General features: G+C 39.9%; 1 protein-coding gene across 4 annotated transcripts in view; it reads left to right on the top strand.

Moving 5' to 3' along the window:
• ntrk3b (neurotrophic tyrosine kinase, receptor, type 3b) overlaps positions 1–17,709 on the top strand; it is a 186,780-nt gene that overhangs the window by 83,405 nt on the left and 85,666 nt on the right. For 2 of the 4 annotated variants that reach the window (XM_038702144.1, XM_038702147.1), the window contains exons 5-10: positions 1,899–2,053; positions 2,647–2,789; positions 4,906–5,047; positions 11,602–11,907; positions 12,552–12,566; positions 15,598–15,653. In XM_038702144.1, coding sequence (XP_038558072.1) covers positions 1,899–2,053; positions 2,647–2,789; positions 4,906–5,047; positions 11,602–11,907; positions 12,552–12,566; positions 15,598–15,653 — 817 coding nt within the window. The remainder of the gene's footprint in view (positions 1–1,898; positions 2,054–2,646; positions 2,790–4,905; positions 5,048–11,601; positions 11,908–12,551; positions 12,567–15,597; positions 15,654–17,709) is intronic. The other 2 variants (XM_038702148.1, XM_038702145.1) reach the window with 1 other exon arrangement.

Raw genomic sequence — 17,709 nt, 5'->3', positions numbered from 1 at the left:
ATACAGTCCACACAAGGTTAATGCGTTAATCCAAGATGTTGCTGAATGTATGTTAGAATTATTCTGTTGCTTCGTCATAGTGCACCGTGTGTGATATTTTATTTCAAACGTCAGTTTAGACATACTTAAAAACCTAAACCTGGTGTGCATCAGTATCTTTAAATTTGACCACTTTTAGTCCAGAGTTTTTTTGAGTTTGATTGAAAATTTTGTGAATTATTGTGTTATAGATTTGGACTTTGATCATTAGATTAGTATTGGTACCTGTACAAAATAACAGCTAATAATCCTTAATGTGATTGCTAGTTATTTTTTGCAGTAAAATTTGTATAATAGATGGACAATGGATAAATGTGGTGTTGTGTCCTTTCTACGTAGCAAACGAGTTAGCTCAGCGAGTATGCTGTCATATAGTGAATGTGAAGAGGCTCTGCTGTAACTGCAGTATCAGATCCAGTGAGCACCTGATAATAAGTGAGATCCACCTGAGGAAATCTATTCTCATTACTTTATATGGCATGGTGGACGTACCACATACATTATTCATGCTTTCTGCAATATCTTATTGACCTCTGTCAAGGACATTTGGACTGGTATTCATCTTGACAGAAGAGGCCAATCACAGCCTCCAAATTGGACATATGCAAAATGCAGAGGTGCCGTACAAAGTTGAATAATGTGACTTTTCTGCACACGCCTGTGAAAATGAAATGCATGCACAGAGGGGCCTAATGGTACCTGCCTGCCACTAATACAGCTGGAGTCTCATAGTCTGAACAATGCTTTGACCTTTGACCTTCTCACATTTGAATGCCACGGTGCAGGCATTTGTTGTCTATCTTCTTGTGTGTTCGTTTGAATGAATCCAACTATTATAAAACATAGCCATACATCTATGGTGACTGTCATATATCCTGGGTGTTTTGTATGAGCAGTCACATTATATTTATCTTTTTTATTGAAATTATAATAATTATATTCTTACTGTATAATGGATATTGTGAAGAATGTTGCTAATTAGGTTGAGAGTCAATGAAGTTCATCCAAAAGACTCTAATTGAAGGTTTTCTGTAACGTGATTCTTTCCTGGTATTTCCCAGCATAAACAGAGTTTGATTTTAAACAGTACTGCAGATAATTAAACACCAAACCAGATCAATGTGGAGTGGCAGAAAAGGAAAATCTGTCTAATAGATCATTCTTCCTACTTAATAGTTAAGTATTGTATTAACAGTAGGCTGTCATTTTAGCATGACAAATAATTGGAACAAACCACTGTAGCAGTAAAAACTATAAAAAGTTAAACCAGTTGTAAAGGCATTTCAAGGTCGGGCTATAACTATAAAATTTGTGTTGTTGTAGCGTTAATGAGGTTTGGAGAAGGTGCCTTTGTTTCAGTCCATATAATAGTCTTCAGTATGTAAACACAGCTGCACACAGACGTAAAAGCACACACATCAAACATTCTGATCTAAATTCCTTGTATTAAACCGTACACAACTTGGCTTGACTCAATATTATTATTGTTGCTGTTGGTGAAGAGGCATATTGCCTTCCGTTGTAAACCACTGTGTCACTGCTACAGTAACATTTATGATGCTGAAGATTACTGAATCCATCTTGTTGTTTTATTAGTGTCACTGTTTCCATTATTTGTGTAATTTCTTGAGATAATGGTGTGGAAAGTGCATCTTTTATTGTTTACCTCTTTAAGTGGTATGTAAAGGAATGCAAATCAATTGTTTGGTTATGAACAGATTTGAACCAACTTTGTTTACTACAAATGAAATACCACTTCAATCGATAAAAGAACAAATACAGCTTTGCGATATATCCCTAGTGGATGGGCTGGTGTTATAGTTGTTGCTGATTATGTTGTTTGCTAATTGTTTTTCAAGGCGTCTGGATGGCGTGGTGTTTGACTGCGGCTGTGATATCCGCTGGATCCAGCTGTGGCAGCAGAGAGGAGAGGCCGTGCTCCACACACAGCAGCTGTACTGCAGGAACGGAGCCTCCAAGATACCACTGCACAACATGTACATCCACAACTGTGGTAAGAGGAGGGGAGGAGAGGAGGGAGGTTGTGCTCTGCATTTTAAAAAGAGGAAAAGAAACAGGGAGCAGCAGAGGGGAGAGGGAGAGAGGGGAGGGCTAGAACAGAGGAGAGCAAAGGAGAGGGAAAAGGAGAATGGCTGACAGAAGGAGACAAGGAAAGCAGGAGTAGGAAGTAAAGGGTTGGAAGTGAAATGGTGAGGAAAGAGAATAGGAGCAGGGAGACGAGTCACGAGGCGAGGCGGGAAGGGGAGGAGGTGTGACAGAGTTCAGAGGGTGAATCTGATGTGAGGAGCTCTGTGTTGATTCTGACAGAGGCTGTAGACTCTGCGGTATTATCTCCCGGTGGTGACTCATCCCTGCCATCTAATATGTGTGTGTGTGTGTGTGTGTGTGCGTGTGTTTTTGTGTGTGTGTCTGTGGATGTGTACCCCATTTCCTCCTTTGTACTAATTCTGTTACATTAATGAAAAGTGATTAATTGATTTGGTGTGAAAATATGTAGACACCAGCAGTGACAGGTGTGTATTAAAACATGAACATGCACTGTGTGCGTGTATGCGTGTGTGTATTTGCATGTGTGTGTGTTTTCAGACCTACCAGAGATCAGCGTGAGCCACAGCAGTGTGTTGGTGATGGAGGGCGACAATGTGACGGTGAGCTGCAATGGATCTGGATCACCGCTGCCAGAGGTGGACTGGACTGTCAGTGGCCTGCACTCCATCAACACACACCTGGTCAGACACACACACACACACACACATTCATCAGAGTTATCATTATGCTTTTACAGCTTTACAGCTACAAAATTGAACTGAAAAAATGACAATATAGCAAACGCAGCACACAAACCACTTATGTAACATGGATTATTTTATTTTCATGGACATTGTGGTCACCATCAGCTCCCTTTGAGTTATCTGATGTCACTGGTGATGGAAAGACACACTTCAGCGGGTTCATATTGCTCTATTTTAGTTGCATGTCACGGTCACTTTGCTATCTTTTTGTTCATGTACAGATATTGTATGAACAGGGACTTTTCCATAAAGCTGATTGGTTAGTAGGAGTGCACGTTTTGATACCATTTTAGGGCCCTGCTTTTCAAAAATGTGTAAATAAATGGCTCCTATGAGTGATGTATTATTGTATATGACATTATTAGATTGTTAATACTGATGAAACAATGTGTAAGCAGTGTTTTATTCTTGTAGCTGGTAGTTTTAACTGCTGTATTAGATCATTTACTCCAGCGGTTCCTAACCTAGGAGTCGGGCCTTTCCAAATGGTCTCAAGACAAATTTGAGGGGTAATTAATGGGAGAGGAATGAAGAAAAAACAAAGTCATGCTGCACCGACTTTTCTCTAATCTATCTTTTATGAGAAAAATTTGATTTGAAGCTTAGAAGAAAACTATCTCTTTGTACTATATCTGAAGACATCTGAAAACTGACAAGATGCCAAAGTGGTTACAGTTTTTTATAAGGGGTCATAAACCAAATTTGTTCAGAACCACGTGTTTAATTTGGAACAATTTGTCGCATTCAGCCAATTCTGGGAACACAATTAGAGGACTGATTTCTTTCTGTTGGATAAAGTTATCTTGAATAACAGAGCGCTCTTATTATGACATAAAGGCAACATCAGTAGAGTCAAAAGCAGGATCGATACGTGAGTATGGATCGTACGTTTGCACTTACTTGAGTTACAGTAGGCAAGTTGGGAAACCTTCCATTGTGCACCAGAGGAATAGACTTCTGAGAACTCACTGGAACATTTTACTTTAAACCTATGACATGAATATACAGTCTGTACTTATAAATGCAAGTACAATACATACCTTTGAGCATGGCAATATTTCATCATAGCTGAGGATATGTCTTGTGTTCTCATCTAAAATCATAATTATATCATATCATACTGTCATTTATGGGACTTAACCCTAAAAACTCAAGACCACGATCCAGCAAATGGTCAATTAACATGGACTTTTGCAGGTTTGGCCATTAGGACTTGTTGCTATGACTGCAGCTTCAGATAAAATTTAAACCTGCTTTGAAGAACTGGAAAATCCAGGCTTTTGTCAAATCCTTAACAGTCAAGAACCTCACATATTCACATTCACATGAAGAACTGGGCCTTGGCTCTGATTAGCTGTGCACCCTAGCTTCCCTCTATGATCTACCCCGGTTCAAAATAAGGTAGTTTTGTGAGAGTGAGAGGCCTGGGTTGAACCCACATTGAGCAGACTATCCTGCTAATCTTGCTCCCTGAGACAGGCCCCAGGGACGTCACCGCAATAACAGCAGCAGAGATAAACAGCTAGAAGAAATTGCTGTGTGGCTGTATTTGTCATCTGTGTCTTTAACGGGTGCGGCGACCTTACAGATGAAAGTTACCTCAGCCTCAGGCTTGAGGTTTTAGGTTAGATGGATACTGTAGCTCATCAGCTTGAGGAAAGTGTTCGGGAACCTGGCCAACTGAAGACAAGAAGTGAAGCATAAGCACTGTATTTGGTTACCTAAAGGTGACACATTGTGAATCAGTTAATCCAATTAAAGCCAAAATTGACAATATATGTCATATATGTTGTTATATATGTCTTGCTGCAATTTTAGCCCTATACTAGTAAGATCAGATGAGATCATTGTAGTGATTAATTTCCACTGGTAGTGTACTCCTTCACTTTATTCTGTTTAAATTAATCAATCCCTAATTAACTTTAACTTTAATTTTAATTAAGTAATTAAAGATTTAAACCCCAGTAATGCAATTATATATGCTTTATATCCTTCACCAAACCTAAATTTCTCTCTTCTCTCCATCTGTGTCTCTTGTTCCCTTTCCCTATAGTCCAATGTGTACTGGCCAAACATCCACTCTATCAACCTGACTCTTTTCAACATCAGCCGAGATGACAACAACTTCCAGCTGACCTGCATTGCAGAGAATGTGGTGGGGATGACCAACTCCTCCATCCAGCTCAACGTACAATGTGAGTTGGATTTCTCTTATGGTTAAATCCACGGAAACTCTGGCCATGTCCTGCAGAGGGGACAGGAGTGAGGTGAGGGCAATAATTTCATAGTGAACACAGTAGCCCACAACCACTGACAAACATTTCAAACAGTTTACAAATAGGTTATCCTTATAGATTACCTGCTTCTTATTGCTTAAATTTGCATATTAATAAGAAATTATTAAAACTCTGTATTGCTATAAGATTCAGATATATTTATATTAATGCTGCCCGTGTGTTGTGGGAAGGTAATTTGCTTGTTCCAACTAATTTGTTTAATTAATCACCCAACTTGAATAGCTGTTTGTGTTTAATATCACCAAGGTTAATGGTGGGACATTAGGAAGTTCAAATGGCTTCTGTTTAAATTAAATTCAGTAGCTTGGCCAATGGTGTATACATACTGTAGAGTAATATCACCAAGACAACAATGGCATAAGATAAACAACAAATCATGTTTGACAACAAAGTGGAACACTGTGTAACTGGCATAGACTGGATAGATAAAGCGGACATAACCACCGTGATGTCACCCATTGGTTTGTGAACTACCGCCTAAAGCATTGAGTTTTGCGCAGTTTGTCTTTTTTTTTCACGCATTGCTTACAGGTCACTGCGGTAGCGACTTGTCAATTACAAGGTCGCCAACCATAGAGCATACCCTGCTGTATGATCTATTTTACTCTAAAAGGGACCATCATCATATTATAGAAGATAGAACTAGCAATCGAGACAAAAAAAATCATTCAAAAGGTTGGAGTTGCCCCCTGCTGGCCATTAGAAAGAATGCACGTTTGAGGCACTTCCACAGTGGTTTCTCTTCTCAGGCCTGGAGGTTCCCGCTTAATAACTAGAAGAGATCTAGCTCTTCACCCCTTGGTTTGACTAATGCTAGAAATTTGCCCCGGATTAAGAACTTACCCATTTATTTTTTGGGATTCCGCATTGTACAAGTTAGTACGGTCATTAACTTATTTTTAAGTAAAAAATACTGTGGCATTGTGAGGCGGATTTGAATGTAATTAGCTTCCCAAATGAACCAAAGCAAGTAAACCAAAGCATTGGACAAATGTAAATGTTGACCTGATGATGGCGCAAGGTTAAGGGATCATGAAAGTACAATGCAAGGGGAACATGATTATCTGTACCATATTTCTTAGTAATCCATTCAGTAGTTCTTCGCTAAATGCCAAATATGTTTACCTCATGGTGCCATTAGGGGAATGAGGCTGGACCAAAGTGGGGGACTGACAGACCCATATTGCCTTCCCAGGAGCGTGCCGCTATCATCACTAAAAATGCTACTCGGCCATGTTGTTTGATCAGGATTAAAAACTGGGTTAGTAAGGGTTAGCACAGGGTTAAATGTAGCGTGAACATCTGTAATAAGTAACAACCTCAATCAACCTTTCCATAACAGAAATATAATCAATTCAGTCCCCACAATATCCATACTGTCTCCATCAATAGTTGTGGATTATACAGTATTAGCTCTTTCTTCTTGGTTGCTCTGATTAGGACTCTACTAAATTATTTTGCTCTATTGTTGAAGGCGATGGTGGTTTGGTAAAATCTGGCATAGTTTGGGACAGTCTTCTGCCAGTCAATTATTTTGTAAGGAATACATTAATGTCTTTTAATGTTTATATTGAATTTATCTGAAAAATGTTTGTGTTTCACATGTTTTCTCTATAATATATAACTTCAGCAGTATCCACATATTATATACAAGACAGGACTATCTGTGCAGCTGTGCAGCTGTTTTAATAATAATAATAATTTAATAAACAACTCATGAATGGAAGACAGGGGACATACTGACTCTATTGCCCCAGTCTTGTTTAATCACCGAAGAGCATCTAAAATCACTAACAACTTTTTACATTATGCTAGATCCGGATTATGACAGGAATTGTATACAGAATTAGTTATTTATAGTCGATGTTCTCATTTACATTTGCAAAGTTCTGATTCTTATCAGTCGCAACATGAATGGCTGCCTCTGACTTTTGGTTAACATGGACAAAATCTGGCCAAAAGAAAAAAAAAATCCATTTATACATTATAGCTGGTACAATATGAATGCTTGGAGCCAAGAACACTTGGTGGTTTTCTCATGCACAAGATGCCTTTTTATGGCAGCTTTGATGGACTTCTGTTGGGACTGAAATATGTCCTGTATTAATGACATTGACAGTCTAAAAGAATTATTTACAACAGGAAAATATCTCCTTTATCAAGCAGAACAGGCAAATTATGCAGGTACATTTAGAATGCAATGAGGTGTTGCACAGTTACAAACCAAGTGAAATTGATGTAGCCAATTAGCAGGAATATACCCTCCAGCCCACATGAAAGCTCAGCCTTGATCTGAGCGGAAAGAGAAAAGGAAAAAAATATACAACCCTCAGCAATGACAAAGCAATGATTTGGTAACCACCAGAATATTCCTCTAATATCCAGACCATGCATTACAGTATATATCTCAGCTCTTACACACATTTACCCTGTGGATTGGCCATGGGCAGATTTGGGACAGAATGTATTCAAAGCCAATATTTATTAAAGGTGACCTGACATTTTTCTTTTTGTAGCAAGCTTGCCGTTGTAGAGCACAATCTATTGTGGCTGTTTGCGATGTATCACGCTACAGGACAGGGGAGATTTGTCACCAATTCAAACACTCCCTGCCGGAGCAGAGCTGCTAAGGACCATGCTAGAATGACAGATTGACTTTGCAACATCTAGCCTTCAGGGCTTCCTCCACACGGACACTCTATGGATGTACATCTCCAGGCATTTTTTTTTCTGTTGACTCTCTCTGCTGGTGCTGCAAATTAACTTATTAATTTTTCACCACATGCTCTGATGGTAATTACATTTCCTCCCCTGTGCAGCCTATTGTCTCTGGAAATGTCATAAAATAGCTTAAACTGCTGCTCTGATTAGGGAGTAATATGAGTGACAGTGAAATTACCAGCCATCAAGTAACATTCTCTGCATTCAAAGATGAGTTCCCTGTTTTAGCGAAACTGTAATTAACCACAATGCAAATTCTGCAGACCCATTGTCCTGCTTTTTTTCTGGAACAATAGCAGCTCTACAGCATTGTGGACTTACAACGTCCCATGTTTTTTCCTTTAGTCCTATAAGCCTGATGTAGCTCTCTATTAAGAACAAGGCACTAACGCATGGGTTAGTAGTTCTGTTCCCTGAGTAGCTCTACAGGAAGAGCAAGGCATTAACTCTAATTATAAGTAATTAAGGAGGAAAAAGTATATCCCAGTTGTATCCTTCTAGGGACTCTATATAATTTCCCTGTGCTGCTTCTTACAGGTTAAAAACAGAATGCACACAATGTGGTTCAACCCAGAGGGAATTTGTGGCAATATCTGTCCAATGAAACTGTTGCCTCCCCTGTCACTGCCAGCCATGATGTCCTATCTGTAGTCTGGCTGGAACATGGCATTTGAAATATGCCACCAGTGTTACCACTAGATAGCCTTGTATTCAGTGTTTTTAATGATCAAAGGCATGTAGTTATCAAAACTTGTCATCTGTATGAGCGCCACAAGGACATCATGTTGTTAAAGACCAGTATGGAGCGTCGTACTGATTTGTATTGTATTGACTGAGACTGGGCTGACAGCCATGCTGAGGGAAAATGGATCGGCCCCTAACTGTCCATCAACAAGAGAATTTAGTTTTTTCCACTCTTTTTCTCTCTTTCTCTGTCTTTAAACTGCACAGCTATACACCGCCCTCACTTCGTGCCTATCTCCCACCCTGCTCTCTTCTTCTCTCTCATCTCTGTCTTTTCTCTTTCTTCCTGCACTCAAACAGCTCACAGCTCTGCACACGCCCCCACACCAACACACTCACACATACACATGCCTTAGCCTTTAGTTCAAATGAATGACTTTATTCTCACTATTGTCTAGCAGGAACCAAAGCAATTTCTGAAATGACAGCTTTTGCACACTAATAAATAGATAAGTCAATTTTATTTATTTAGCCAATATCACAAATCACAATTTGCCTTAATGGGCTTTAAAATCTGTACAGCATACAGCACCCTCTGTCCTTATATTTGGTGTGAAAACACATAACTGAAAGCTACTTTTATAATCAATTTTTTCTGACAATCATTTATGAATTAAAGGTTAAGTGCATAAGATTTAGTGGCATCTAGCAGTGAGGTTGAGAATTGCAACCATCTGTCAAGTCTACAAAAGCGTGAGAAAATTTTTTGCAGCAATGCTTCATTTCAAGTTGAATTGAGATCTTTTACTTTGAAAATTCTTCTGAATGACATTAAAAAGAGCATGGAGAATGCTGAAATAGCCATCAGAAAACGAGATCACCCTAAATGTCCTCTGCCTGGAGATACTGGGAAAATGAAAATAAGTGTCCGTAGGTTGATGGATGCGGATCAAACACCGGAACACACACACTGCAGCACATGCCGTAATGTGAGCATGAGAAGCATCGCTTCATAATTAAATTGTTGAAGAGGGGGGAAAAAAAGTCTTCAGACATGGGATCAAACCCACAACCTTGTAGGCTGAGTTTTGCGCTTTACCAACTGAGCTAACCGAACGCTGTAACATTCAGCTTAAAAATTATGTGTTATGTTCTCACCCCAATCTAATGGATAAACAAATATTGCTCAGATGCAAACGTATTTGCAGACCCATGCTGTATATTATTACTTCTTCTTCTTCGAACGTACGTATTCAACATATTGACGAGTGTCTACACTGCCGGAATTGTGCAAGAAGAGGACGAAGAATGTAGTGACAGAACACGCTCTGTAGAGCAGTTTCTCCGTTCTGGGCTACTGTAGAAACATGGCAGTTATGTAGGTCGAAATGGCTCATTCTAAGGTAATAAAAACATTTCATTATGCAAGGTATTTATACACCACTGAAACCATAGTTATGTATAGTATATTGCATTTGTGTAAATAGATCCTCAGAAATATTTTTACACTGAACCTGTCATGTTGGGACAGGGTCACACTTGGTTGTTCATATGAAAAATGAGTTTTGTAAAGAGTGAAAAAAGCTTGAGAGAACTTTAGTTTACAACCGTAGTTTTAATAAATTTTAAATTTGAATGTGACTTCACGCTGCAAGAATATAGTACAAGCTAAGATAGACACTGCTTTATACCCTCATCATGACCCTGTTTTTTAGACACCTTTGTAGCCATTTTGGCGGCATGTTAGGTTGGTCAGTCTGACCAACATTTTGGTCCAGACTCCAACTTAAATGGACTGCTAAACACAATGAGGTCATAAGCACATTACCATGCTGGTGGTGTTAGCACTTTGCTCAAAACACCTCTAAAGTTGGCAGTAATAAAAATGGCTTAAATTGACACATAGAAGACCTAGTGTTACATACAAAATGCACAGAGGGTAATAGGTATGGGGAAGTCATTAGGGGCCAAACAACAAACCTATTCCAAACGGGTTAGTCCTGAGACCCAAATTTTGTGCCTGTAATAATCAAATATTTGGTATTTTTATTAATAATTCACTTTCCTTATCCCAGTCCAAGTTCTTGATTAAAAGTTTAATCAGAAAACATGCCCTATTTAGCAGCACATTGCATGAAACTGCAGGTGGGTATTCATTGGGGCAGCTGCAGTGTTGTCTGAATGAACACATAAACACACACATGCAACCGTGATCTAGCTATATGAATAGGATTGCTCACACATGCCTATAGAAATTGCAGACTTCATTTAGGACCAGCAAGAGACAAAGCAATGGTGTATTATTAGTGTGTATGTGAGTGGTAGAGGTGGGTGGGTAGGTTCGGTGGTGGGGGTGGTGGTATGTAGAACAGACTCAGAGAGAGAGATTGCCAGGTAGTACTGTCTGCCAAATATTTCCTTTTGATGATGTAGCTGCAAGTGTGACTCATTGCAAAGACAAATAAGTGGATGAATTGTTTATGAAATGTATCTGATGGTATTAAAGTGATAAATTGCCTCTCAGCCTGGTGGCGTTGTGGATTAAGAGGTGTGTTGCTGCATGTTAAGAAAGAAAGGCTATATGCTTGTATATGCAGAGGAGATTCCTCTGTCTATTTCAAGCAAGAGGAGTCCCTCTATCTATTTGTATTGTTCACTGTCCCATGTACAGCTGCAATATGTAAAATGCGGTAAAAGCACATTGCCATGACCAGGCAAGAAATCTGCCTCCTAAATGTCATGTTTCCCAGAACAAATCAAAACAGCTTTGTGTTTAGTCTGCTGCTGCAGAGTTATGTTTTAGGCTATTCAAAGAATTAGGACAGGTTTTCATCAGCCCGAGGGTTGTGGAACTTTCTCAACACATAAAGGTCCTTGTAATACTTCAACTTATGTTATTACATTAAAACTAGGCAAATTGATGAGGGTTTAAAGGTGATCCAGGAGCTGCTCATTCTGCTCTTTCCCTCATGCTATGGATGGAGTATCAGTATGCCAAAAATGTTTATTTGTCATGTAAACTACATGGTCTCTTTCCTTCTTCACAGTCCCTCCAGTTATCCTGAGACTGGCTGAGCCCGAGCAGCGCCACGATACCTGCATCGAGTTCACAGTTCGAGGCTACCCCCATCCCAAGCTGCGTTGGTTCCACAAGCAAAGGGAGATTCTCCAGAATGAGTACATCCGAACTGAGATGGACTTCTACCAGGACTATCTGGAGGGCTGCCTGACCTTTCAGAACCCAACGCATATCAACAATGGCAACTACACTTTGGAGGCAAGCAACCCTCTGGGAACGGTCACCAAGACAGTGTATGGTCACTTCCTCATGGCCCCGGGCATCGATGATGAAGGTGAGTGGATAATTGCTGCTTGGTTGGTTGGTTACTGGTTGCTGTGCTTGTGGTTGATGAGTGAAGCTCTGTTAGCTGCTGGCAGCACTGATGTTCCCATAATCATAGTCAAGAGTATACTCATGGGTAAAATGGCAGTTGTACAAAGGTTATTAAGACATTTTTACTGCCTGAACATTGCCTTCATTCTTTTGGATTTAAATAAGCATAAAAGCACAGGAGAAAAGAAGAAATGATGCCAAATAACTCCCCGATTCCCACAAGAGCTAGCATGGCCCACTTTTTGGGAATGAACATCACAATTGGAACAAGTCTTCAACTAGTTGAATTTCTTGTTTCAACTACCTGTTGAATTACAGGTTCTGTCCTAAGCAGAGAAACTACTGGGAGCTTTTATTTTTTATTAAGATCTCCCTTCACAGGGTGCAGGTTGTGGAGCTGATCCCTGCCTGCTGGATCGCAGCCAGGGTGCATCCACAGTTCATTCAGGTAGATTGTTCGCTTACAGTTCATTCTGAGTTCACAGGGAGGGGGAGTAAACCCACAAAGACTGGCAAATTTCTCCCCATAGTCAATATTCCAAGGTTAATACCTTGTGTCAATTTATTGACTTAGAGTGACTTTCTCTGTCTTCTCTTTTGCAGACATAGTGGAACTAGGTGAGTTTTTCTATTTTAAAATTTAACACTGCTATTTTTTTGTTTTAGTTTGTTTTTTACTCCTTGGTTGTTTGGTGTCATTATGCACACACACACACACACACACACACACACGGTCTTGGATACCGGGATAGTAACCACGGAGAAATTTGATCACTTTGTGTTGCAGTTTATAAACTATCAGGTTGTTTTAATGGGATTAATGAGTCTTTAAACTTAATGACATTTCATTCCGTATACACCCTGGTGTCATGTTACTGTCCAAGAAATGTTGTGGAGTCTAAAGCAGGGCAGCAGTCACTCAACTGACTCATGCTTTCCAAAATTCACCAGACACTGGAGAGATTTGATGCTTCAGTGATGCCCTGCCTTACCTACATACGTTTCCATACACTCTCACAGTGAGGTGTCCTGTACAAACACAGTCTGCTTCTGCTGGTTTGTAAGCAGCTCTACCTGAGCAGCTGGTAGCCTCCCTTACTGTTGCTACACCGCTTGAAAAGAAACCTATTTTGAGAACTTTTGAAGCAATGAGTCCAGACAGATAGCAGGCACAGAGATTATATCAGCTGTAGCTAATGAGATGATAATATTAGCTATTCAAGCAAACCGTATCTCCTTCAGTTGGTTAAAAATGCTGCCTCCAGATAACTTTTTAATGTTTCAAACTGGTCTTAAATATGTTTTTCATAGCTGCATACATGATAGTGTGCTATTATGCAAGTATGATAGCATGATACTAAGTATGTACTTAACTCTGTACGGTTTGATTTATGATTGATTTAATTTCAAAGAGTAGGTTTGACTTTTGGCCGGGGTTGCTGGAGTGTAAACTTTCCCAGATCTAATAACGTTACCCTAATCTCTGGTAGTAGCACCCAGGTATAGCTCCCACACAGTGGAGAAATACTACACAGTGGATGTGCGAGTCATGAAGAGACGTTTTTTTTTAACATAACCTTGGCTCTAACCTCACAAAATAATGTATTATGAAATGCTCCGTGGCCTTGGAATTAATGTTGTAATGCTACTACTCTAGGTAATAAGCTCTTTAGCTGGACATGCTAACAATTCAGCTTAAGTTGGAGGAGATGAACACTGTTAAATATATTCCTTACTTTTATTTATAGAGTATCAATGTCACTCCATAGCCGCATGCACACCACTTCAGGGAGGGTCAAGTTTTAGTTATTCTGTCTTTGTTTGGCACTATTGCTTTTAAAGCAGAAAGGAAAAAGAAAGGAGAGAGAGGGGGTATGACATGCAACAAAAGCCCCCAGCTGGCACTGAACCGGCAATGAACACCCAGGACACCCTTCTCTTAAATGGAAATTGTATCAGCCACACAGAATGCTTAACGCTACCTTTCTAACCCCTAACTAACCAGCCACAGTGTAAACAAGCTAGTTTCCCACCCTATTAGCTGGTGATGTGTGAATGTTTGTGAAGCGGTAAGTGCAGTCATATTGCTGGAACAATGCCTTGGCCCGCTCTCACACTGCTTCGTAAATCTCCTGTGTGTGATGTGTGGTTTGGCCTCAGGCTGTTGTGACAGCCTAACTGTTGACGGCTTAAACAAAGTGGACTGGTCTGATCTCTGACCTTCATCAGAGTCTTCTTCCATCTCCATGTGAGGCCGTTCTTTCTAATCAGCCATGGATTATAACGCTGCAGCATGGCCAGGGATGGAGACGGATGGACGCAGACTGTGTGGCAAGCTGCATTAGGCAGGCAACGACTTCGTGTCACCACACATACACGCACACTCACACAGCTTCTGGGAGTGAGGCAGGTGAGGGAAAGGTGTTCGGGTGATGAGAGTGTGAAACATTATAGCAGCGGTGTGTGAGGGAGTTCAGGCGTAGAGGGGAGACTGACAGGCTGACTGATACTAATGCTGCCGAGGAGAGAGGAGGGCAGAGGGAGAAGAGAAGAGAGGGATGAAGGCTGGGAAGGAGGGATGGTAGGGGCACACACACACATACTCGCACACAGAGCAATGCACTTTAGTGTACTGTGTGTGTCTGAGCCAGTGGCAGCAAGTCTACCATGTGGCCATTAATTTGCCCACAATTACTCTCTGATGTCCTGGCTGGAGGCCTCAGACTGGAGTTTCCCTGACACCAGCTCATTTCGTTTTATGGCTCCATCTCTGTCCTCTTCTTCTTACACTCCCCAGACCTCTGCTGTTTGCCAAAACTCTTGTTTGTAGATGTGTGACAGATAGCATTTTAACATCAAGAAAGGGATTTCAGGATCATAAAAGACATTAATAGCACCACTGTATAGTTCTGTTACCTGGCCTGAGTCCGGCAGGCTCCAGTTCTTAAATTCAGGTCAAGAGATAAAGATAAAGATGTCAAGTTTGAGTTGGTTGTTGCATTTTTCAGCTAATTTAATTTGACCTAATTTAACATTTGGTGCTCTCGGCTGTATGAGCCTCTTTTCTGTTTTTTTACTTGTATGAGTGTGTGTATTTCTAAAGCAGCTTGTTTTAATTAGTCGTGGTGTCTTTTTGTATGTACAAGCACTAGTATACATACTTTTTCATTACTTTCATCTGAGGATTGGGCCTGGCTAAAGGCAAAGGCTTTGTTATCGACCTTGTGACAGGTAACGGACTTCAGTATGCATTCAAGGCTGTGCAGACTTCGTAGTGAAAGCCTTTCATCAGCCTCTAGACATAAAAATGCACTGTCTCACGTTGTCTCAAGCCGTTATGGCACAAAACAGGGGCATCACAAGGTTCTTCCTGTTTACGTCAATCCACTTACTAGAAGGATGGCAATTTCATGTCAGGAGATTTAAAATGTATTAAATGGAAGAGCATGGAGCACTCCTAGACACACAAATGAGGAAAGCACAAAAGAATATTTTTCCACTAGTAATTAGATCTATTACGAAACATTCATAAAACCATTTGGCTTTGTGTATATGTTTACTGAAACTTAGGGTGGGAGTAAAACACAGTCATTTAAGCTTTATTTTCATTCGCAGCCACTGATGTCTGTTTTGTGTTTTTGTGTTTCAGTTCCTTCGACGCCATCAGATGGTGATTCAAGCCGACCAGAAGAAGATACATTTGGGGTGAGTTTTCTCCTTAATGATGTTGATGAAACAGCTGCTAAAGATGAACATAGAGCTGCTGTGTCTTTCAACACAAATATATAACTGCTTCTTATTTGTCAAAGGACCCTTGCAGGGGTTTGTACTGTGTGTTGACACGCAGCACTGAGGCACAAAGATTGCAATACACCAAACAATGTTGCAGTCACTTTTCAGTGTGGTATGTTTGGACACTAATGATGTTGACAATGCGAACACTATCGTTTGTATCGTACTGTTTTCAAATGTTACGTAATATGGGGATTATGTAGAGGGTTTCTTGATGGCAGACATTTTACATTTCATAGCAAGAAAAGCATATGCAGGTTACAATTATAACGTTGAGAGCAGGACTCTCAAGTTTTATCAAAAGTTTGGAATCAGATAACGCGTGTTAGAGGAGGAGCCACTCGAATATTTGCAGCAGCGGCCCCTCGGCCCCAGCCAATTCACTCAAGTTTATACTAGCAGTTAGATTTTACCAATAGTTGATAACTGACCCAAGCAAATAGAAAGTACAACATTAGGTAGATCTGATAAAAGACTATATATATATATATACTTTTATTTCAAAAATAAAAATGTATCAAAAGTAATAAGAAATTTGGCCCAAACGAGCCCACTGAACAGCAGTGCTGTGCACATAGGCCTATAGTAGGATGGCAGAACTTGACCTACTTATGTATGCCAAGCTGTATGTGTGAGTAGGCTACACATTTCAGCTTATGAATGGTGTTTTGGATTGTAATTTTTTGTTGCTCATTTTAATGCCTTGACGACAGGGGTAGGGGGCTCCCACTTAAAGCCATGTGCCTCAAGGCCATCCATTTTCACCATAATGATGGATAATAGCTTTCTGTCCAGAGCTAAAATATAGAAAAATATCTCTAGTACCTTTCCTTAGTTTCAGGTAAGCCCAGTTGTGGACAGTAACAGTAGTACTGTAGCTACTTAAGTACACAAGGTATTTGTACTGAACTTGTGTATTTTCTTTTCACGCCACTTTCTACTACTTCACCACATCTCAAAGAGAAATATTGTACTTTTTACCTTATCTAACAGCTTCAGTTATTTAAAAAAGTAAGGTTTTTACACACGAAATGGACGAAGAGTTTAAAAAATAGGATGTTTTGATATAAATTAAATTAAATAATAGTTTATACAAGTCCAGCTAGTAGACTACACCAGTTAGGCTAATTAACAGAAATGTAATTGTTTGGTATTAGTCATTTTTCATGTACAAGATCTGCTTTTACTTGATGTTTGATGTTTGGACTGACAAAACAAGCATTGTGAAGGTCTCACTTAGGGAACTGTGACAACATTTCTCACTATTTTCAGAATTTATTAGAATCGATTAATGGAGAAAATAATCAGCTGTTTAAAATAAAAATAATCATTAATTGCAGTCTGATAGTTCAACTCAACCAACTACATTAATGCGTGAGGAATAATAGGAATAATAATCTTAATATATACTATATAATAGTAACACAGTCATATGAGACATTTTTCTTTCTGCTTTGAGTATAGGCTACTTTTATTTTTAATTGGCTACTTTTCCAGCTTATAGCCTACTTACATCCGTCCATCGTCAACCGCTTCGTCAGGATCGCGGGGGGGCTGGAGCCAGTCCCAGCTGACATTGGGCGAAAGGCGGGGTACACCCCGGACAAGTCGCCAATCCATCCCAGGGCCACACACAACCAGTCACACTCACACTCACACCTAAGGACAATTTAGAGCCGGAGCACCCGGAGAGAACCACAGTCACAGGGAGAACATGCAAACTCCGCAGAGAAAGGCGGTGGCAACTGGGGTTTGAACCCACAACCTTCTTGCGGGTGACAGCGCTAAAAATCTCTATAGTGTTGTTAAACTGATGGACAATTGTGCTTCAAGGTAGAGCTTTAGTGAACTGCCAGTAGAACATTTTTTTTGGCGATTTAAATGTTTTTTGTTTTTATTGTTTTATTATTTATTTCCTTTTTGATTTGATAAGAAAACAATTTATCGGATTATTAAACATTGTATTAAA

The sequence above is a fragment of the Micropterus salmoides genome, unplaced genomic scaffold (assembly GCF_014851395.1).
Source record: "Micropterus salmoides isolate LMB-PRFRI ecotype aquatic unplaced genomic scaffold, ASM1485139v1 Ms_hic_scaffold_6, whole genome shotgun sequence".
NCBI lineage: Eukaryota > Metazoa > Chordata > Actinopteri > Centrarchiformes > Centrarchidae > Micropterus > Micropterus salmoides.
Note: the sequence above shows the minus strand (reverse complement) of the source record. Positions and strands in the feature narration are given on the sequence as shown.